The sequence below is a fragment of the Engystomops pustulosus genome, chromosome 3 (assembly GCF_040894005.1).
Source record: "Engystomops pustulosus chromosome 3, aEngPut4.maternal, whole genome shotgun sequence".
Lineage (NCBI taxonomy): Eukaryota > Metazoa > Chordata > Amphibia > Anura > Leptodactylidae > Engystomops > Engystomops pustulosus.
This window is the reverse complement of record NC_092413.1, coordinates 162,997,807-163,022,181: the sequence shown is the minus strand read 5'-3', so window position 1 is coordinate 163,022,181 and position 24,375 is coordinate 162,997,807. Positions and strand designations below refer to the sequence as shown.

Here is a 24,375-nt window from a genome sequence, read left to right as displayed (position 1 = left end):
TGAGTGTAGTCTTGTGTGTGCTGTGTGAGTGTAGTCTTGTGTGAGTAGTGTACTGTAGTGTAGTGGTGTGCGTGCTGAGTGTAGTGTAGTGGTGTGTGTGCTGTGTGAGTGGAGTGTAGTGTAGTGGTGTGTGTGCTGTGTGAGTGGAGTGGAGTGTAGTGGTGTGTGTGCTGTGTGAGTGGAGTGTAGTGTAGTGGTGTGTGTGCTGTGTGAGTGGAGTGGAGTGTAGTGGTGTGTGTGCTGTGTGAGTGTAGTGTAGTGTAGTGGTGTGTGTGCTGTGTGAGTGTAGTGTAGTGTAGTGGTGTGTGTGCTGTGTGAGTGGAGTGTAGTGTAGTGGTGTGTGTGCTGTGTGAGTGTAGTGTAGTGTAGTGGTGTGCGTGCTGTGTGAGTGGAGTGTAGTGGTGTGTGTGCTGTGTGAGTGGAGTGTAGTGTAGTGGTGTGTGTGCTGTGTGAGTGGAGTGTAGTGTAGTGGTGTGTGTGCTGTGTGAGTGGAGTGTAGTGTAGTGGTGTGTGTGCTGTGTGAGTGGAGTGTAGTGTAGTGGTGTGTGTGCTGTGTGAGTGGAGTGTAGTGTAGTGGTGTGTGTGCTGTGTGAGTGGAGTGTACTGTAGTGTTGTGCGTGCTGTGTGAGTGGAGTGTAGTGTAGTGTTGTGCGTGCTGTGTGAGTGGAGTGTAGTGTAGTGGTGTGCGTGCTGTGTGAGTGGAGAGTAGTGTAGTGTTGTGCGTGCTGTGTGAGTGGAGAGTAGTGTAGTGTTGTGCGTGCTGTGTGAGTGGAGAGTAGTGTAGTGTTGTGCGTGCTGTGTGAGTGGAGTGTAGTGTAGTGTTGTGCGTGCTGTGTGAGTGGAGTGTAGTGTAGTGGTGTGTGTGCTGTGTGAGTGGAGTGTAGTGGTGTGTGTGCTGTGTGAGTGGAGTGTAGTGTAGTGGTGTGTGTGCTGTGTGAGTGGAGTGTAGTGTAGTGGTGTGCGTGCTGTGTGAGTGGAGTGTAGTGTAGTGGTGTGTGTGCTGTGTGAGTGGAGTGTAGTGTAGTGGTGTGCGTGCTGTGTGAGTGTAGTGTAGTGTTGTGTGCGTGCTGTGTGAGTGGAGTGTAGTGTAGTGGTGTGCGTGCTGTGTGAGTGGAGTGTAGTGTAGTGGTGTGTGTGCTGTGTGAGTGGAGTGGAGTGTAGTGGTGTGCGTGCTGTGTGAGTGGAGTGTACTGTAGTGGTGTGCGTGCTGTGTGAGTGGAGTGTAGTGTTGTGTGTGCTGTGTGAGTGTAGTGTAGTGTAGTGGTGTGTGTGCTGTGTGAGTGGAGTGTAGTGTAGTGGTGTGTGTGCTGTGTGAGTGTAGTGTAGTGTAGTGGTGTGCGTGCTGTGTGAGTGGAGTGTAGTGTAGTGGTGTGCGTGCTGTGTGAGTGGAGTGTAGTGGTGTGTGTGCTGTGTGAGTGGAGTGTAGTGTAGTGGTGTGTGTGCTGTGTGAGTGGAGTGTAGTGTAGTGGTGTGTGTGCTGTGTGAGTGGAGTGTAGTGTAGTGGTGTGTGTGCTGTGTGAGTGGAGTGTAGTGTAGTGGTGTGTGTGCTGTGTGAGTGGAGTGTAGTGTAGTGGTGTGTGTGCTGTGTGAGTGGAGTGTACTGTAGTGTTGTGCGTGCTGTGTGAGTGGAGTGTAGTGTAGTGTTGTGCGTGCTGTGTGAGTGGAGTGTAGTGTAGTGGTGTGCGTGCTGTGTGAGTGGAGAGTAGTGTAGTGTTGTGCGTGCTGTGTGAGTGGAGAGTAGTGTAGTGTTGTGCGTGCTGTGTGAGTGGAGAGTAGTGTAGTGTTGTGCGTGCTGTGTGAGTGGAGTGTGTAGTGTTGTGCGTGCTGTGTGAGTGGAGTGTAGTGTAGTGGTGTGTGTGCTGTGTGAGTGGAGTGTAGTGGTGTGTGTGCTGTGTGAGTGGAGTGTAGTGTAGTGGTGTGTGTGCTGTGTGAGTGGAGTGTAGTGTAGTGGTGTGCGTGCTGTGTGAGTGGAGTGTAGTGTAGTGGTGTGTGTGCTGTGTGAGTGGAGTGTAGTGTAGTGGTGTGCGTGCTGTGTGAGTGTAGTGTAGTGTTGTGTGCGTGCTGTGTGAGTGGAGTGTAGTGTAGTGGTGTGCGTGCTGTGTGAGTGGAGTGTAGTGTAGTGGTGTGTGTGCTGTGTGAGTGGAGTGGAGTGTAGTGGTGTGCGTGCTGTGTGAGTGGAGTGTACTGTAGTGGTGTGCGTGCTGTGTGAGTGGAGTGTAGTGTTGTGTGTGCTGTGTGAGTGGAGTGTAGTGTAGTGTTGTGTGTGCTGTGTGAGTGGAGTGTAGTGTAGTGTTGTGCGTGCTGTGTGAGTGGAGTGTAGTGGTGTGCGTGCTGTGCGAGTGGAGTGTAGTGGTGTGCGTGCTGTGTAAGTGTAGTGTAGTGGTGTGCGTGCTGTGTGTAGTGGTGTGCGTGCTGTGTGTAGTGGTGTGCGTGCTGTGTGTAGTGGTGTGCGTGCTGTGTGTAGTGGTGTGCGTGCTGTGTGAGTGGAGTGTAGTGTTGTGCATGCTGTGTTTTACCGAAATTTTCATACTCCTCCTCGGGTAAAAATACTCCTCAAAAATGGTGAGAGGAGTATTTTTACCCTTCTGGAAAAATGTTAGTGCGACCTCTGCTCAAGTGTCTGAAAAAAAGACTTGCTTGCCTTCCGGTGCTCCCCGATGCTCCTTGAAGCTCCACTTCCTTCTTCTCTTCACATGTAACAGAGCGGCCAGAGACTCGTCCATGCACTTTGCCCACCAGAGCCACACTATAATGCGGCGGTGTCGCCACTGCTGACATAATAGCGTGCGCCGCCTTATTGCTAGTCAATAGATTTTCCCTGTTACTTGTGGAAAAATCAGGGGCCTTGGCTTATACTCGGGTCCAGTATATACGGTATATTGTTTGTTTGTTTGGCACACAACATGACCCTCAACCTCATAGCAGCATTTGGGATGTCACGCTTCTATCCCAGTATAAATGACACTGTGTTTTATAACTTTTCCTTTCAGTGACTGCTTCACACGGTTGATGTTACTGAATACCGCATCACTGTTATTACCAGCACATGACGGGTTGTGGAAGTCGAGTTCTTGTGAACTTTGGCTCGTTGATGAGTCAGGATAGGAACTTGTATGACATTGGAAAGCTGTGCGACCTACAATTTCAATGGGACAATGGCATTTTCCAGTATGAAAACGGTGTATGCCTCTTGTGGAAATAGTTTTAGCTACTGTTTCATGGCATGCAGATAACGTGGAGATGGCAGCATCTCATTTCTATATAAAGGTTTATAACGTGTCCATTGGTAAAACTACCAGTAAAGTGCCTTCCTACAAGTTACTGACATTTGGAAATGCAGTGCTAGTCTTCTCTGGGCGATGTCATTGTCAGGGTTACCTAAGCAAATGCTCTGAATGGCTAATCCTGTTGTTTAGCTGCATTAAATATTGGAGCCCTTCCCAGACTGGTCTTATTGTTTTGTACACCTGAAAGTGTGATCCTGTTCAGATCAAACCGGGGCGAGTCATGTAATAGGTTAGCGGATGAGCTCAGGGTGTTGTGAAATTGTAATTACGTGTTTGTCTTTCTGATTAGTAATGCTGAGGATTTTATTTCCTGATGTCGTAGTAGGAAAGCATCAAGGTGGTGTTACATATGTTTCATTATGGACTTGTGACCAGTGGAGCCCAATTACTTGTAATCGGCTCTGTCATGTGCCACCCCAGTGTCTATTTGGATGCAATCACTCATTGCATTTGCATTAACCCCTTTGCGCACCCTGACGTGATACTACGTCATAGGATGTGGGTTGTTCCCGCACCTTGACGTAGTATCACGTCAAGGCGATCACCCGGGCTCAGATCCTGGCTGTTTAACCCTATAGACGCTGCGGTCATTGTGACCGCAGCGTCTATGGTGAATCGCAGCGACGATAAGTCCGATAAGGACCCCAGGGTTGCCTTCACTAGAAGCCTGTTAGGATCGTGCTTATACCCCGACCCTAACAGTGCTGATGTCAGCCTATGCAGAATGCATAGGCTGACTATGTAATATGCTGCAATACATTAGTATTGCAGTATATTACAATGAACAAGTGATCAAATGATCACTTGTTCATGTCCCACCCTGGGACAAAATAAAACAGTAAAAAAAAGTTAAAAAAAAAAAGTGCAATTAAAAAAAATTATTAAAAAAGAATAAAAGTCCCTTGAAGTCCCATCCCATGCAATAATACAATAAAACATAAAAAAGTGAAAATCACCAAAAAAACACAACATATTGGGCATCACAACGTCCGTTACAACTCGTACAATAAAATAAAATCGTCACTGAACACACATCTGACCTCATAAAAAGCGCATAAAAAGTAATCAAAAAGTAAAATTTACCCCAACATGATACCAAGAATAAGTACAGCTTGTCCCGCAAAAAATAAGCTATAAACCAGCTCTGTAAACAAAAAAATATAAATGTTCTGCCCATTGTTACATGGCGATACAAAAACAAGCAAATTTCTCACAAAATGAGTTCTATATTCTGCAAAACAAGTTAACCATAAAAAAGCCATATAAATGGGGTATCGCCGTAATCGTGATGACCCGTAGAATAAAGATAACAAATTATTTTTAAGGTATGGTGAACGTCCGGCGAAAAAAATGCTAAAAACCATAAACAAGAATTAATGATTTTTTCAACCACCACCAAGAAAGAGTTAATAATATCTGATTATTGGCTATTGAGCCCCCCCGTAAATGATGTACCTGAAAAGTGGATCTCATCCACAAAAAAAATAATCTCCCATATGTCCAAATTACAAAAAAAAAATAAACATTTTATAGCCTGTAAAATGTGACATTGCAGATCTGTTCTGAATGGCGCAGCTTCCCTTCTATGCCCGGCCGTGTGCCCATACAGCAGTCACCACCACATATGGGGCATCCTCATACTCGGGAGAAATTGGGTATCAAACTTTGTGGAGTTTTTTGTCATTAAATACTTCGTAATGGTTTAATTTTTGGCCAAAATTAATATATTGTCTAAAAAAATTACAGCTTGTAAATTACACCTCCATATTGTTTTAACCCATGTGAAGCATCTAAAGGGTTAACACACTTCTTAAAGTTGATTTTTTTACACATTGAGGGGTGTAGTTTCTAAAATGGCGTGATACATGGGGTTTTACTGCTGTTTAGGCCTCTCAAAATCACTGAGACCTGAGCAGGTGCCTCTAAATAAGGGTTTTGGCGATTTTCATAAAAATGAGAAAAATTGCACCCAAAATTCTGAACCTCCTAACAACCTAGAAAAGAGAGAGGATGCATAAAACCCTATGCCGATATAAAGCAGACATTCGGGAAATGTTAGTTATAAAGTTACTTGGGTGCTACGACTATCTGCCTGAAAAGCAGAAAATTTTGAACTTTGAAAATGAATAATTTTCAGAAATTTTTGCCAAATTTCAATTTTTTTCATAACTAAACACAAAAGATATCATCAAAATTTTTCTATTACTTTGAAGTACAATGTGTGACGGTAAAACAATCTCAAAATCCCCTGGATATGTTAAAGTGTTGCGAAGTTATAACCTCCTATAATGACACAGGGCAAATTTAAAAAATCAGGCCTGGTCCTAAAGGTCTAAAATGGCATAGACACGAAGGGGTTAAAACACAGGCGATCGGCAAGTAGCACCCACTGTTTTGGATTGTATAAATGCAAAACATTGGGGGCTGAGTGGGGGACATTTATCACAAGTCTGGAGATGTGGATCTAGTTTAAAGGATTTTTTTGTTTGTAAGATTTTGGTCTTGCTTGATTTATCTTGGGGCGTGTTCACACAATGCGTTTTGTTTGCGTATTTATTGCGTTTTGAACCACAACAGCTGAGGAGAGGTGATTTGCATTTTGCATCAGGAAACTTTGGCTTTTGATGTATTAAATGGTTGTTTTTTATGCAGATTTACTTCCAAATGTCCATTTTTGTAGCATTTTGTTATTGTGACATCTCTGCTGTTTTAATGGCAAGGTTTTTCTGTCTGGTCAGCAGATGGCGAAGTGCGTTGCTGACATCAAATGTGCTATGTGTAAACCGTGTTGTTAAATTGTGTATCGGTGCTGTATACATATACGTAACTATACAGCTGTGTGTCACTAGTGCAGGAATCTTTGGCGCTGATGCGGATGGCTGAGATACCGCTGCCAAGAGAGATCGTCGGAGGCTGCTCTAATTTATTTTAAAATGCAAAATGATGTCTAATTATTTTGCCTGGAACGGCAGATACTCGTAAAGAAAGGGGGGAAAAGAACAGCACGAAGGAAACTGGTGGGAAAGAATAAACAGACTTGTCATAGCACGCTGTGCTGGTGCTGCACCGGGCCTGGTATCCCGGGGAGCTGCTGTAATTGGATGTACATTGCCATATGGTTGTGTTATCATGTTCACCTTACCCAGAAGAGGACGCACATTAACCCCTTCAGCAAAATTACAGAAAGGCTTGCAGCTTGAGTCTCTGACTGATATGGGTATTTGTAGCTGTATAACATAGATGGTAATTAGTCTCCTCTGCCTTTTTGCTTATGGTCTTTTCTGGAAGGTGTACAAAATGCAGACATCTACAAAGCTGTGGGATATACCTTTCATAATTCTAATAAGATTAAAGGGATTGTCAACTAATTGGCTAGTCATGTCTTATTCTGGTGGTGGTGAACCTATGGCACGGGTGCCAGAAGTGGCACTCTGAGCCATCTCTATGGGCACCCAGGCCCCAGCAGAGCATTTGGTATAGATAGGTGGAGTGATGCAGGGCACTTGTCCAGGCCTGGCTGGCCCAGGATTTGCTTCTTTCAGTGCTATTCCTGGGACTGTGGGAGAAGCAAGACTGTGTGGACAGGGATGGATTATCATTGGAGACCTGCACATCCTTCCTGATCAGAAGAACCCTGGAGCTGTAATAATCTGAATTTCCCCTCATTTTTTTCAATGATATTGGTGCCTTCAGGATGCCGATACAACTGAAATATGTGGCAAAGCAGGGAGTAATAAGTTCTCGATTTCCAAACCAGGAGTGGAGTGAAAAAAGGAGGCGTAGTTTCCCTCAATGATGTGTTCTCACCCACACCTGCTTTTGGCTTTGAGAACTGCATCTGAAAAACTGAGCGTGGTAACCCACCCTTTGTGATAAAAAAAAGAGAAGATTTTGGTTGTAGTTTGGGCATTAGGTCTCTGAAAGGTTCCCCATTACTTTCCTACTCTATCGATATTGGGTCAGTGTGGGTCTGACTTTTTGTCTATAGCTATTGCATTTAGATTGCACACTATACAGCATCCTACACAGTGTAACAACCTGGAAAGGTACTGTAATCCTTGTCACATTCAGCTGCTTTAGTGCATAGAGTGACTGACACTAAAAGAAAACACCATCTTTGGGGAAGTACAGAATATTCACCCCACTGCACTCTCATACTTCAATTTTGTCCTAAATGCCAGTGAATTCCATGTGAGCTAAAGGGGTATTCTTCGTTTTCGAAATGGATGACCTATTCTTGGTGATTTTTATTTCAGATTGGTGGGGGTCCATCATGGGTGTCATAAAATTAGTGACATGATGCTCATTCATGTAAGTCATGTAAGCTAGTGGCCATCTTCCATGTTTGGGGTCTTGTGTGCCTGCGGTCCCAGCTTTTTATCACTCCCAGTCAACCCCTTTAACAACATTGTAGCAACCAAAACCTTTTTTTTTTTCCAAATATGCAAACACTCTTGAAATATACTAGTACATGCTTTTATTTTCTGTGAAAACCATTCTGAAACATTGTTTACACATAGACATCTAAAAACAAGACCGGTATAAGGAATTACTAAAATAGGAGAGTTTAGTAAATGGCACAAGAAGAGGTTATTTATGGCAGTGGCTTGTAAGAAGTGGTAATATAATGGCTGACTGGAGGAGAAATATTTTTACACTCCTGAATGCTGTGGATGTAATTACCTGCTTGGGAGAGTCATGAGATTGTTGATAAGGATGCATTTTCATCTCCCATGGGTCACTTACTGGTCAGGAATTACAATCTCTAATTTGTCATAAGCTGTAAAGGTTTAGATTATGTGTAGTGGGTGTAAAATATGTAATAAAAGCACATCCTGGTGACTTGGGGGTTACCACATACGGCCAACGTATATACGGCCGATATACGTCCCCCACAGACGGCAATGGGCGCACGGCACCCAACGGGAGTCCTATCTTTCTCCTTGGTACGGCGCCGTGCGCCATATGTTCATATGGAGAGGGGCGGGGATGTGCTGCGCTCATCTCCTCCTCCTCTCCCCGCGCGCTGCCGTTGCCCGCCGTGTTACGGTACTTCGGGCAACAGCAATGTGAATGTGGCCTCACTAATTGCAATGCAAATGCAACGTGTGAAAGCAACCTTGGGGAGACTGTGCAAGGTAAGTTATAACACACAATTATATTGTAATGCGAATGCTTAGTAAAGGAAGAAAGGTGTAATGGGCTTCTACAACCCGTCTTTAGTGAAAATGAGTTCTCTGGTGACAAGTTCCCTTTAAGTCCGCCCCTGCAAGCATGGGGAAACTTACAGCCATTGGTGCTCCACAGGGGGTTATGGGAAATATGCAAATAATATGTTTTTGAGTCTTCTCACTTCCCGGTCCTTGTCCTGAGCCTCTCACTTAGCTAAACCAATACCCTACTCACATAAGACCTAAAAACAGTGTTGTCTATATTGAAGTAAAAATTACATTGTGCTGCGCAGTCTTAAGTTTTCCAAGAATAGTGGATTGTGTGTGTGTGTGTGTAAAGAAAATAGTAGTAATGAAGTTCTCGTAACCTGAGCAGAAATTTTGCTCATCATATACATCACATTACAACCTATTTTTACTGCATTTAGAAATATATAATGAAGCTTCTGTATATTCTGTTAGAGATGTGTTATCCTGGATTCCCTTCCCCCATCCGCAACCCCCAACATAATTTTTCATTTACTGCTGGGTGTCTGGGGATTAACAAAACTCCTACAGCGTAGCAGATAGTCATAGTAAGACCTGTGCATATTATAAGCCTATCTATTACAATTTTATTGTGCCTAGTATCTTGGCAGCCTCTAGAGTGCTCCACGCAGCTTTTCATCCGAATATCCAGATGTATTTAATGAGGGTAAATAAGAGAGACATTGTTGGAGGAACACGTACGCTTCCCTGGTTCTTTACACGCAAGAACATGAAGATTTTTGTTTTATGTTATTTGGTTTTATATTTTTACTTTCATGATAATATCAGATTCAAATGCTTATACTAACAAGTTGTCTGACTTGTTTGCCTCCAGGATTGGACATACAAGCTACATCTGAGCACAGACTATGGGGGGGAGAGTTACCAGGGCTTCTCCGCCAGTTTTCATGTGGGGGTAGAGGGGACTGGGCTGGCATGGGGCACTCCTGCACCCTATCTGCACACTTTCTAAAAGCATTTTTTACGCAAAACTACACAAGATCGGGCTTGGCGTAGTTTTGCCCGGTTGTGTGGCCGGCCAACAGATGTGTCAAGAGGCCTAAGGGACAGGGAGGGGCATGGCATCACACATCTGTCATGTATGATTCCCCCTACATGTATATGTTTGTGTACATAAGTATATGTTTCTGCCTTGTGAATGGATTCAATAAAAAGTATAGATAAAGTACATAGTGTCATTTTTGTTCATTTTCACGTAAATAAGGCTTTAAAAGAAACCTGTCATTTGGGTTTGGGGCCTCTAAATCGCCCACATGCTTTCATGCAGCAGGGATTTAGACCATACCTTCTTATCTTAACTGTGTCCGTGGCGGCATTCAAGATGGTAAAGGTGATGGGTCCTGTGACCCCTAGCGTGACCGCACAGCACATATTGTAACTGAGGTCAGTTCCCATTGCTCCTCTGTGCATGCTCTGAGCACCAGGCGCATGTGCAGTGACACTAGGTGTAGTGACATCGGCTACATTAGCTGGGGGGACCAAAGGGGACGCCCATCACCTCCACTACATTTACCATCTTGAATCTCCAGAACGCTGTCACTGACACAGGTTACATAAAAAGGTTTGGGACCCTAAACCCCAGCTGCATCAGGGCATGCTAGGGGTTTAGGGGGTCCCATATCTAATGATTTCCTTTTACAGAAGGTGTGAATTACATGGAAATATACAACATGCCCTTTTTTTTGATCTAGTAGGTTTACTTATAGATTTTCTTTTTCTGACTGTTTACTAATATAATGCTTTTATTTATGTTCACAGAGACATCATGATCACCCATTTTGACCCCAGCATCACCTTTGATGGGCTTTGTAGTGAGGTAAAGGATATGTGCGCCTTTGACAACGAGCAGCTCTTCACAATGAAGTGGATTGATGAAGAAGGTAATAGTTGCACACATCCATAACTTGACCCTTGTGGTACATAGACCCCCATAATACACCTTTCCCTCCCTCCCCCAATGACGCCTATCCCAAGTGTCTGATCTCCGGGGAAATGGGGTTAAGCATGTTCTTCATTCTTGTGGTCTCCAAGGGCCCCATATGTTCATACTCTATCTTGTGAATATGGGATGCATGTCCATTGTGGGATTTTATCACCCTCAATAAAATTCTACATAACATACACAAATATTCTATACTATAATATTTTGCAAATGATGCAAGTAATATAGAAGCACAGGAAGAAGCAACATCTCCTTGTTCTTTTCTATTTCTTTGTGATTGTATAATTTTTACTACACCCTACTTATATTTTTAGCGTTATTCATGTATGATATTTGTAGATCGTTCCAGAGTATGCTGTTTGTCATCGTGGACCAGGGCATGCCCTGAGTATCTTCCCCGTCTCTGGGTTGTATCGTATAATAATGAGGATGTCGGAATCTTCCTGTATTTTTTATTCCATCCATTTCTTCTGCACAGTTAATGGATGTTGCTTTATCTAGTAGCAGCAAGCCAGTTGTTGCTTGGTCTTTGCCTATGGCCCCGATGTGATTTATACAAATCATAATTTGTGGGCCTATAACTCCCTGCAGCTGTGTACCGTGCCCTGACAATTTATGGTGTGCATATACATGAGCTGAGGACATGTGTAGAATGCAATGCTCCCTGCTACATTCACATGTATTGCACAGCAGTTTGTCTTCACTGCATGACAAGAGCCATGGAGCAGCTTTCTCCATCTTCTCATCTGTCTCTGGTTGTAACCGATTATATATTAATAGCTTTGAGCAGTTCCATCATGTTTGTTGAATATACTTTGTCATCACACACTTTCTGATTTAGCTGCCTTAGAATAGAGGCCGTGAATGCTATTGTAATTTGTACGTGTCTGAGAATTTGGCTTGGGTACGCTGAAATTTTGAAAGATGTGCTGCAAATCCGGTATAATATAGCACATGTTTTATATTCTGCAGGGCGGCCAAATTACACTTCAGTCTGAAATACGGTTTATCAAATGATTGACTTTATTTTCCATTTGAAAACAGGGGGGCATTTAAAAAATAACATTTGGTACGGTTAGCACACGGCCAGGAAAAAAAGGTTGTGTGTGTGTAGCCTTAAAGGAATATGATTGTTATGAAGTGGCTTTTTCAAATTAGTTTTTGGTTTTTTTTTTCTAATCAATATCTTGAAATAAACGCCTCATATAGATTAGATGGGGGACCAGTCCTGATGTAATTGGAGAGCTTAGCTCACATTCACAAGCTTTAGAGCAGATCCACACTGGTGTCTCCATTGACAACAAATCCATTTATTTTCTTTAAATACAATCATCATAGAGTCCAAAAATAATGATTTGGCTGGAGTTACAATTCCTATATATGCCTTTTCTGACGTACATACAAATTCAACCTAAATCTCCCCCTACAGGTTTGGTTTTATCATATGCTGGGCCTCAGTCCCACCTGGTGTAGTTTTTAGTAAAAACCTTTGAACATTAAGTGGTGAGTGGCCTTTAGAGCAGGCCTTTGGTGCGTAGGCACGGGGCAGGAACGCGCCGAATCCATCAAGACTAACCCCCCATCTAATCTGTACTCCGCTGGTAGTAGTCCCTTCTCTTCCGTCCCAGAACAGTCATGGAATTGTGATCGTGTGACTGTAGTTTCATCCATCTCTTATTTTCCTGATGGAAAAACTGGAATAGTCACTCTGCTTTTTTTTTTCTTTTGCTTTCCTAATTGTAATGTGGATGTAATAAGAAATAAAACAAACAGAATGTGTCATGTTCATTTTCACTGTTCACCTGCATCGCACAATCTGCCTCCGGCCTCTGTACCTGCTATCAGGGGTCTAGAAGCAGAAGTGTAAGATTTTCCCCCACCCTTTAACACCACATCAAGCTCTACCTATGACACCAGCTAAACATCGTGCTAACAGAAGATGAAACATGGGGGTTGTGTTTTACTTATGTGCGATTCTTAGCATGGTGTTCGATGCAGCGTCACATTAGCAGGGTTAACGTTACCTGCTAACTTTGTTAACAGGACTTATCACGGTGAGGGAAAACTGCACACAAATTATCACATGTCAATCAATTACCAGACACTTTATACCCCAAAGCAGAGATTTGCTCTTTTGTGGAGCTCCAGGAAAGCTACACTTTTTTCCATTACAAGTAAATAAAAAATATAGCCATTTTAATGTTGATTGTCTTAATTTTTGGGATGGTTGAAGGCATGTACAAGTCATCTATACAAAAAATGTAAAAAAAACCAAATACATTTATGACTGGAGCATGGAGTGGAGATTAACTCTAACTTTCTCCAGACAAATGGTACTACTATTATAGTCCATAGCTTCTGTATATTTCAGTTTGGAAACAAATGATTTTTATCAAGATGTGCCCAAATTATTAAGAAAATGGAGCATCAGAAAAAAATAAGGGTTTTTCACCAATCAAATGCTAGTGTTAATGAAGTGTCTTCTTTTCATTCCATCACGACTGCCATACGGCTATATACATTATACCTATTTGCACCTGCCCTGTGCAGCTACCATGTACAGGCGGTCCCCTACTTAAGAACACCCGACTTACAGACGACCCCTAGTTACAAACGGACCTCTGGAAGTTGGTAATTTACTGTACTTTAATCCCAGGCTACAATAAACAGCTATAACAGTTATTAAATATGTATGTAATGAAGCTTTAGTGTTAATCCTGGTTCGTATAACAATACAACATTTTTAAAATCCAATTGTCACAGAGACCAAAAAAAATTTGGTTGGGGTTACAATTATAAAGTATACAGTTCCGACTTACATGCATATTCAACTTAAGAACAAACCTACAGTCCCTATCTTGTACGTAACCCGGGGACTGCCTGTATACACGCGTCATGACAGTATTCCACTTTAAGTGGGAGCTCCTTCCCTTTTTATATAATATCAGGATTGTGTTCCTAGGTGAAACCGAAGCGGTGACATCCACTGTTGAATTTGCAATAAAAATGTGACTTTTAAACACAACAGTTCGGTTTGAGCTAGAAATATTAAAGGGAAGATTCTCCTCTTAAATAGATTTATAGGTGTCACGGTGTAGGTGATGTGACCATTTGATGTGCGCCCCTGTCCAGCCTATCAGTTAAAGGCAGAGGAGCTGCAAAAGTACATGCACCCTCTATCTCTGAACCTAGAAAATGCTAATGGATTGACATTACTAGGGTTGCACCGATAGCAGAATTTTAAGTGCGATGTGATATCTTGAGATGTATCACAGTACTGATAATCCTTTTTTTTTTTTTTTCTTAAAAATATTTTATCTGAATTCAAAGTTTAGGGTGCGGTCACATGAGACATTTGTATTGTGTTTAGAAACGTAATGCAAACGTCTGAGGGCGGGGCTCAGCCCAATCGTACATGCATTTCCAATCAATCAGTGTTTTGCTAGGAGAGCTTTAGTTTTTTATGATCTTTACCTTTAGATGTGTTCTAAAGGTTGTCCGGGTAATGTTAATATAAAATATGTAATTTATTTTGTGTCTTATAAATGTTTTTTTAATTCAACTGTATTAATTATGTGCTTTAAAAAAAGGAAAAAATAATGTAGTGTAATAAAGTAATGTACAGGCAGTCCCCGGGTTACATACAAGATAGGGTCTGGAGGTTTGTTCTTAAGTTGAATTTGTATGTAAGTCGAAACTGTATATTTTATAATGGAAGTTCTAGAAAAAAAATTTTCTTTTGCCCCAGTGACAATTGGAGTTTCAAAATTTTTGGTGTAATTGGACCAAGAATTATCAATAAAGCTTCATTACAGACATCTTACAGCTGATCATTGCAGTCTGGGACTATAATAAAACATCCAGAGAGCTTCACCAGAGGTCACAGTGGGCAGAGGGGTCCGTCTGTAACTATGGGTTGTCTGTAAGTCGGGTGTCCTTAAGTAGGGGACTGCCTGTATAGAGAGATCTCTGAGAAGATCTATATGAATACAGGCGGTCCCCTACTTTAGAACACCTGACTTACAGACAACCTCTTGTTACAAACGGACCTCTGGGTGTTGGTAATTTACTGTACTTTAGCCTTAGGCTACACTAAACAGCTATAACAGTTATCACAGGTGTCTGCAACTAAGTTTTATTGGTAATCCTGGTTCTTATGACAACCCAACATTTTCAAAAATCCCAGCAGTGACCCTTGGTCACTAAGGGGTTAAATGTAATTTCCAGGGTTTTTTCCTTTTTTTTTTTTTTTTCTTCACAGAAATAATTTTCAGTGGTTTCATATTTCGTTCTTAATGTAATTTTGCCTTTTTGTTAATATCAGGCGATCCATGCACCGTATCCTCACAGCTTGAGCTAGAAGAAGCTTTCCGGTTGTATGAACTAAATAAAGATTCTGAGCTGCTAATTCACGGTGAGAAAAATACAACAAGTGGCGTCGCATGAATCAATACAGAGAACTGGACTTCCGTGGTTGGATTATTGATAGTTATTCATAACGCACATTACATTGTGGCTCAAATGAACTGATGGTATAGAATAGAAAACAAGCTCCTGACTTGGAAAGGATGTAATGTACAAGTACTTCTACTGACATGTCTTATGTTTATTTCCAGTTTTTCCTTGTGTACCCGATAGACCTGGAATGCCCTGCACCGGTGAGGACAGTAAGTTGATTTTATGTGATTTTATGCGTGTTCAAAGTAATGATAAATATTGGACACACAAGCCTTCACCGCCTTGTTCTTGCCCTAATGGAATTTATCGGAAATCTCAGCAGATTTTTATATATTTTGTTTACTTTTATGTAATTGGGTAATCATGGTTTTCTTATAGCTATTAAAACTTTTGTAATGACAGAAAATTGCAACACTGTCTGGATTTAATGCGATTTAAGTGCCTCTGGTTAATCATGCTTGATTTTGATGGTAGATTTTTTTTTTATGTTGCTTGGTAGCTCCCAGTAGGTTGATTACAGCTGTAAGTTTACTCAGGAGTTTTGTGCCTGTACTTTAGATAAAAAGTAACTAATATCTTTATGTTAATGAAGCGCTAATGAAGTGCTTAATGGGGTGTCACCAGAGATCCTCCAGGGTCCATATACCAGACTAGAGAACTTATGTTGTGACATCACTGGGCAACCCCTTTTAACCCATTACCGACGCATGACGTATTAGTATGTCACACGTCGGCTGCCGCTATATGGAGAGGGCTCACGGGCCCGGTGAGCGTTTTAAGCATATTGAAACCTAATTAAACATATATACATTTGGTATCCTCGTGATCGTACCGACCTAAAGAATAAAGATGATGTAATATGGCACACACAATAAAAGCTGTAAAAACCAAGCCCACAAGAAAATGGCGCAAATGTGGTTTTTCACCAATTTCACTGCATGGAATATAGATTTTGTGAATGTGCAGAGTGAAGAATGACAATTCAAAGGGGCTTGGCGGAAAAGTCTTAAAAGTGGCTTTTCTAAGGAAAGGTGAATTTTATTTTGGGTGCAGTTAAAAATGTGTGTCATGTGCTTCCAGCTGTCAAGTCCACACTTCAAAGCTGGATCACAGACTAGCTGGTGCAGACACTTATCAGGAAAAGAAACTGCAAGTGGATAAAAATTCTAACAAGAATATTTGATTGACTTTTTAAAGTAAGCTTACCTGCCCAAGAAATGTGTGCAATATCAGGACACAGAAGGGGACTCATGGTCTATTGTTTGGGACCTTATGACCTTATGCTTATGAATCACAATTGGGGGAAAAATCTCTGCCTATACATATGGCCATGAAAATCACAGTCATGGACAAAAACCCATAGAACAACATGGGGAAACAGCTAGCGTATGTCCAAAATCAGCGGCCATGTTCAGGGGCCTAAACCTGTCGTTTTTAGGGGTATGAGGAACTTTCCAACTCTCTATTTATTGCCACTTACTTTTACAACATTTTTCAGTAGTTAATGTATTACAAATTGTAAAGTCGAAGATATGGAAATCCCTGTTTTGCGTTTGGTCTAAATGGTCAACTTGCATGATATGTTTCTATTCTTAAAAAAAACTAATGTAAAAAATACATAATAAACACACATAAATTTGCCACTTTTGTATAATTAATATGCATTCTCTTGTAACAAATTGTTTTATCAGAGTCCATCTATCGCCGTGGAGCAAGGAGGTGGCGAAAACTTTATTGTGCAAATGGACACACGTTCCAAGCAAAGAGATTTAACAGAGTCAGTATTTTGGAGTAATCTAAGACTTGATTGTAGATAAAAGTGTTACAACTGTGCTTAGTGTAAGTTTGTGAAGTATATGTGACATATTTTTGTATTACCCCTGTACAACTCTGTAACATTTGGTGGCATCCTGCACCAGAATTGAGTTTTTGATACCACAACCAAGAAGATTGTGTCGGTCGGTACAACTTGCAAAATATTTTAATTGGTCAACTGCAGTTTTTGAAAATTGTGCCCTACGATACTATTTCGGCATATAAACAGTATAAGTAGTGTATAGTGCTGCTATGAACGTGTGTTTATCTCTCTCTATCCAGCGAGCACATTGTGCCATCTGCACTGACCGAATATGGGGCCTAGGGCGGCAAGGTTATAAATGTATTAACTGTAAGCTGCTGGTTCATAAGAAATGCCACAAACTTGTCAGCATTGAATGTGGACGACATACAATAGCAGTAAGTAATAAGTGTTTTTTTTCCTTTTTAAACCTATCTTGGTCATTGCATGTGTTTAGATGTATGGCAAGACACAGAAAGGCAGATGTATATGGGTGAAAAATATCAATTTTTATTAAAGAATATGTGAATCTTAAAAACAATTAAAAACCCTGTAAGAAAGGGTAGCAAAGCAGACATACTCCCCAGCATGGCAAAATTCATTATATAGTACTGAAAACACAAGTCTAAAAATAGTACAAATGTATACAAATACGGTAACTACTGAGTGGAATAAGAAATGTAACAAACAAGGACACTCAAATAAATAATAGCAGCCTTATGAAGATAAGGCAATCACAATCATGTCCAATATTGTAAACAATATACTCAATAAATAAATAGTATTACCGTACAGAGAGTGAGGAGCTGGGGAGAGCAGGGAGGCCCCACGCGTATCGCCCGATGCACGGGCTTCGTCAGGGGATGTCTACCTGTTGTAGGTATCTGGTTTAAATACCTTGCTGCTCTGACACGAAACAAGCCGGCCACCCCCCCTGGGAGGTCCCACCCCCACGTGACATCATATCCGGTCATACGCGGAGAGCTGATCCAAGATGGTGGTGCGTTCCACCGGACCGGAAGTGGGGTGTGTATACCCAAAAAAGAACGGGAATGCTGCTGGTAGGCTAAAGGTTCCTATCCATATAAATTTAAAGCGAGCGTGTCCATAGTCGGAATGCATCAATTAAGGTAAGTACAGAGGTAGAAAACATTTAGCAACACAGGCAGAGATGGTCAGTCAATCGTGTACTGTATGATACGGCGGCTATAGATATTATTCGGCGCATGGTATAATAGTATATGACCAATGAGAAGGTCACCCATGGAGGTCCTAAAAACATTTTGCAAAAAGTTACATAACCCTCCTAACTAGGAGAGTCATGTACTACTATTGTTGAATAGAGTGAGTGGCGCCTCTCATAAAACATTATTATAAACTAAAGCGCAACGTAAAACCCATTGTACAAAAAAAAATAAAAAAAATAAAAATAAAAAATAAATAAATAAATGTGAATCAAGCTGTCACAATTTAAACGGTATGTGAAAACCCAGTGTATCCCAATAGAAAACTGCTAATTGAAAATAAGTACGAAAAATGTGTAATAGACAGAAAAATGCAAACACAAATATATATTACATATAAATAGGACTGTATGAAAATATAGGTAAAATGTAGATCCTTAGAAACCGCATCCTACAAGACAAGGCTGGAGCAGATTGCATAGACGGCGTATGTATATCAATAAGGCATAAATATCAAAAGACGTCTTACATATAGATTCCAAGAAAAAGCCTGGCAATGCGGCGCCTGTCGTAGGCACGAAAATGTACACATAGATAAAGTAAAACCATATGGTTTTTAGGACCTCCATGGGTGACCTTCTCATTGGTCATATACTATTATACCATGCGCCGAATAATATCTATAGCCGCCGTATCATACAGTACACGATTGACTGACCATCTCTGCCTGTGTTGCTAAATGTTTTCTACCTCTGTACTTACCTTAATTGATGCATTCCGACTATGGACACGCTCGCTTTAAATTTATATCGATAGGAACCTTTAGCCTACTAGCAGCATTCCCGTTCTTTTTTGGGTATACACACCCCACTTCCGGTCCGGTGGAACGCACCACCATCTTGGATCAGGTCTCCGCGCATGACCGGATATGATGTCACGTGGGGGTGGGACCTCCCAGGGGGGGTGGCCGGCTTGTTTCGTGTCAGAGCAGCAAGGTATTTAAACCAGATACCTACAACAGGTAGACATCCCCTGACGAAGCCCGTGCATCGGGCGATACGCGTGTGGCCTCCCTGCTCTCCCCAGCTCCTCACTCTCTGTACGGTAATACTATTTATTTATTGAGTATATTGTTTACAATATTGGACATGATTGTGATTGCCTTATCTTCATAAGGCTGCTATTATTTATTTGAGTGTCCTTGTTTGTTACATTTCTTATTCCACTCAGTAGTTACCGTATTTGTATACATTTGTACTATTTTTAGACTTGTGTTTTCAGTACTATATAATGAATTTTGCCATGCTGGGGAGTATGTCTGCTTTGCTACCCTTTCTTACAGGGTTTTTAATTGTTTTTAAGATTCACATATTCTTTAATAAAAATTGATATTTTTCACCCATATACATCTGCCTTTCTGTGTCTTGCCATTCATGTTGTTTTCAGATGTGGGTTATTTATTACTTGGCCATACACTGCCCCAATTCTATACATATCAGATACATGTGTTTAGATGTGCATATATGATAAATTTGTGTTTTGTTTTTTTTGTAGGAACCAGTTATACCTATGGAGACTCCAAACATGAATCCACAAATTGAGCCAGGTATGTAACAAAGACGTTAAACTATATTATGGTAACAAATGCTTGCCATTCTGCTTTAGCACATTAAAGACCTACATACATTGAAGTATCAGCTGATCCTGCTTAGACCAGTCACCTAACTAATGAGTAGAGATGAGCGGATCCGAAGTGTAGTTTTAGCTTTCCCGCATATTCCTCCTGACCTGCACATACAGCGAATTGGCTTCCGAGTCGCCAATCTAGCAGATTAACGTTCCCTAACAGCTAACCATGGCTATAGTTGGCTAGGGGTACACCTGGACAAACTACTGGCTTGGCTTGTTGTTAGAAGCGTTAATTTACTGGATTGGCTGTTCGGAAGCCAATCTGGCAATATGTCCAGGTCGGGAGAGACCTGCCTGATGGGGTCCACTCATCTGTTATATGGTAGCCTCCTAAGGCGGTGAACTATGATTGTGCATGTTAAAGGAAATCTATCTCCAGGATCAAGGATTGCAAACCAAGCAGATTTTGGTGCAGGTGTGTTCTCCCTCTAGCAGGTTCTGCTCTTATTTTATTTTTTTTAATGCCCTTGTTTTTATTTAAAAAAAGGCCTTAAAAATCATCTGAGTGGCTCTGCGCTTTATTAACAGTTTTGAAACATTGAGCCCCTCAGGCTAATTTGCATATTTTTTACAGCCTTGTTTTTGCTAATACAAGAGCATAAGAAGCTCAAAGATGATCAGATCCTCCCAAAGGGGGCACACACCAGTATGTCAGGGTGCTTGGTTTACAATTCGTGATCTTGGTGGTAGATTTTCTTTAACACCGCGCACGGGGACAAACTATATTGCCCTATTGCTGCAAGGCTGAGCTCTCTCCATACACAGCAGGTGTCGGCTGTATAATACAGCTGACGCCCGCCTGTTGCTGCCACGATCGGTGGCACTGATGGTGGCAATTAACCTGTTAAGTGACCGTGGCACCTAACTTACCATTACATGGGTTCTGCCAATCTCCGCCCCCCTGTGACACCATCGGAGGGCATCGATCATTTCCCATGGCAGCCCACAATCTCATTGAGACTCGTAGGCTTCCATTATGTAATGATCTGTAATAGCCAGCAGATGGCAGGCTATTAGAAATCATCAGTAATATTGCTATATACAGGCGGTCCTCGACTTAAGAGCACCCGACTTACAGACGACCCCTAGTTACAAACGGCCCTATAGAAGTTTACTGTACTTTAGTCTGAGGCTACAATGATTGGCTGTAACAGTTATCAAAGGTGTCTGCAATAAAAATTTATAGTTAATCTTGGTCCTTATGGCAATTTTTGGCTCGGGTTACAATTATAAAATATACAGTTTCAACTTGCATAGAAATTCAACTTAAGAACAAACCTACAGAACATGTCTTGTAAGTAACCTAGGGACTGCCTGTACTGCAATACAGTAGTATTGCAGTATATTGTATTCCCAGTACATGACATGGAATATTAAATACAATCACTATAAAGTGCAATTTGTTACGCAGAAAACAAGCCCAAACACAGCTCTGTCCATGGAAATATAAAAAATGTATGGATTTTGAATGTGAGGAGTGAAAAATGAAAACGCAAAACCGAAAAAGGGCTTGGTCATTAAGGGATTAAGGCCGCATTCACCAGTTTTGGAACAGGGAGGGGCTTGGCCACATCACAGATACGTTTCAAGTGAAATGCATTTGGTCACTAAGGAGCACCATGTGTTTTGCAATTTTTACATGCGAAACACTTGGTGCTTGTTACCGATCGCATAGGTTTTTATACAGCTGGAATGCGCCATTTTTGTACTGGCTGCATGTGTGAGGTTTTTTTTCTTTACATCATAAAACTAAATACTGGAAAAGAAAAATGAACCCTAGGGGGCTTCAGCATAAAACTCAGCAACAGTGGCGTCCTCTTTCACGACAAAACTCTGCATAAAATTACCAATTTGCAAAAATTAGTAACTATAGGACAGATGTTGGAAAATAGGAATATATGTATCACATCTGGCATAGTAATTCCCTATGTATTTTCCATAGCCCAGGAAAATAAGGCAGTCCCTAAGTGTTCTTACGTTGGCACACAGTTCACATTCATGTTAAGAACAATCTGGGAATGAAGAGCATTAAACCAGCAATTTCTTATGTTTGCAGAATCCACTTACAGACATAGGAGTCAGAATAATATAGACCAGGACGGCGAGGAGAAAGAGGTAATTTTAACCGCTACTTATTGTGCGGTATAGCTTACTTGCGTTACCTTTTTACTTTTTATTGTATTTTGAGTTTTTATAATGCTTGCAGCCTGACATTGCTTGGTCATTTGTGTGGGAGTATGACATCTCTCCAGATGAATACAAGAGAAATGGGTCATAATAGCACGCTCTGTGCCCGTAATTGTATGTTCACTGCTGCACCACAAGAAGAAAAATGCATTGCTTGTACAGGACGACAGTGACCTGTCATATATCTGCTGCTTTTATTATCCGCGCACCTTAAATTGGATATGTTTCTTGGAATCGAGCGAGATCATGCTTTCAGAATTGCTCGGCCTGACATCTTCTTTACTGGAAGTCTTTACAGTTTCTGATGTTATTTTCCCATAAAGAGACCACACTTCCTGCTAGTCTGATATTTTCCTGGGGCTGAAAGTTTGGAATATGCAGCTTGTGCCCCAGTGTAGGGCACACCGAGGAGATTGGAGATCAATGTGTCGCACATTAGACCAGTGCACGGCTGCACCAGATTAATCACTGTTTCTGATGCTGGATTATAAATCTGAAGTTGTCATATTTGTTGATTTCTACTTTGCACGTTCTATTTGAATTCCCCCAAAATAAAATTAAAAAATTCCGGTCCTCTTTTTTTTATACTAGTTGGAAAGCTCATTAAAACTGTGTAAAACCCTTAATAAATTTGGCCCAGGGCATTTTAGACAGTTGTTTTTTTGGGGCACAAATTACTCTTCAATTCTGGCGCAGACAGATTGATAAATCTCCCCCGCTGTGATTATTTTTCATTGTCTATGCACCAATTTTCTACATCTGCACAAGACTATGTAAGGCTCTAAAACACAAGTGAAATTTAAATGAAAAAGAAAGTTTTTCTAAAGCAGAGCCCCTATTGGAAATCTGTTGACAAATTATTAGTTTCCATACAGCTGCTGTTATGTTTTTGAGGCACAACAGGGGGTGACATTTTTTGAGCCGTAGACGGGCGTGGTCCTACGATGTGTGGCCAGCAAGGGCCGCGGGCTTGGAAAGGGCTTGTGTTGAGCCAAAACGTTGATGTACAACATGTTACGGTATAAAGAGGACCACTAATTTTTCACCTGATCTTCCTGGAGTGCTGCCTTCTTTCTATTTTCTATTACTGAGGACCTGAAGCCCGGCCTGTTAGGCGTGCACCTACAATTGTGCTTTGTTGTTTGCTGTTTGGACTTACATGAATGGGTTGTTATCTGCCTTTTGTTGGACAAGTTCCTGGAGAATGTCCCGCTTCGTATTTCTGTCAAAGTAGGAAAGGGATCTAGGACCCCGAGTGACGAGTAATAGAGTAACCTGCAAGGGGCTATTCTGAAGTATTTATTATGTATATCTTGGGCCCTATTGGCCTTAACTGTGGTGTCTCACAGCACCATGACAAAGCTGGGCGGTGGCACAGCCGCTCGTCTTTCAGTGGAAAGAGGAAGGGTGAGGATCCTTCACTCCACCTCCCTTCCCACGCAGCCCTGTGCTTGACCAGGATCTGGTCTAGGCACGCACACGGCCGTGTAAATAAGGCCTTACACAGAGTTTATCGTACACCTAAATTCTTCTGTGATCTAGAGGTCTGAGCTGATGCATTTTGTCTGAAATTTGGGCTTTCTTTCGCAGATATGGCTCATATGCTATGGTGGCGTCCACTCCTCACTAATTTCTGGTATAGGGTTCTCAACCATATAGATAAGGTGTTCTGTATACATTTACCTAGAACTATGTTGCTCTTTGTGCTGGGGTGTGTGGAGGAATTATAGGAAATTGGCTGTCGGGCGAGAATAACAATAAGTTCCTAAGAACTGTTCTGTGATAGGATTATGATAGCCGAGCTATCGAGGGTTGGAACTGGAGGGAGGGGTTATCAGGTTGCAGGATGGGGACGGTGGATGGTTTATTCTGTGCTTTATTATTTTATACAAATGTTTAAATGTTCAATAGAGCTCAATCTGATTTTTAAAAAAAATAGTCAATCAGTCATTCAGTTTATTCAGTCCTGCATAGAACAAGTGATAATCGTAAACTTTGTAATATACTTCATTAAGGAAAATATGCTTCTCTGGCTTTTTTTCTTCTTCTTTCTCCTGCAGTGAGGCAGTATATCTGAGGTCCTGTATAGAATATAGAGATAAGGATATAAAGCTAATTATTTACCTAGAGAATAGTTTACTGGATTAGTGATTGAGCTCTTTGAGGAGAAATACACATTTGGAAAATTTTCATGTTCCTTTTTCCTTGTCCTATAAAAGATACAATTTTGAAAACCTAATTGTTACAGGGGCAAAAATATTTTTTGTCTAGAGATACAGTACAATATACTTGTTCTGACTTGCATACATAACATAGGGACTGCCTGTATACAATGGAAAATGCCAGGTGCTCCTGCTTTACCTGCACCTTACTGGCACAGTCATGAAACTTCTTTACGTAGAGCAATGAGAAATTATGCTGTAACCCCCTTTTCTTGGATGCATTCATGCTGTGAAGAAAGCCGGGTTTTGATGGTAATACGTTGAATGAAGCTGATTGAGCGTGCAGTCTTTGGTCCTATACCGTCTTTGTGGATCCCTTTTCTTTCTGGCTCTACAATAAGACATCCTAT

General features: G+C 41.4%; 1 protein-coding gene across 2 annotated transcripts in view; it reads left to right on the top strand.

Moving 5' to 3' along the window:
- The window catches only part of PRKCI (protein kinase C iota), a 58,383-nt gene that overhangs the window by 17,068 nt on the left and 16,940 nt on the right, over positions 1 to 24,375 (top strand). Inside the window, exons 2-8 of one of the 2 annotated variants that reach the window (XM_072142833.1) lie at positions 10,265 to 10,386; positions 14,773 to 14,862; positions 15,065 to 15,106; positions 16,598 to 16,683; positions 17,004 to 17,141; positions 19,482 to 19,533; positions 21,673 to 21,731. In XM_072142833.1, coding sequence (XP_071998934.1) covers positions 10,265 to 10,386; positions 14,773 to 14,862; positions 15,065 to 15,106; positions 16,598 to 16,683; positions 17,004 to 17,141; positions 19,482 to 19,533; positions 21,673 to 21,731 — 589 coding nt within the window. Of the gene's footprint in view, positions 1 to 10,264; positions 10,387 to 14,772; positions 14,863 to 15,064; positions 15,116 to 16,597; positions 16,684 to 17,003; positions 17,142 to 19,481; positions 19,534 to 21,672; positions 21,732 to 24,375 lie in introns of both variants that reach the window. The other variant, XM_072142832.1, reaches the window with a different exon arrangement.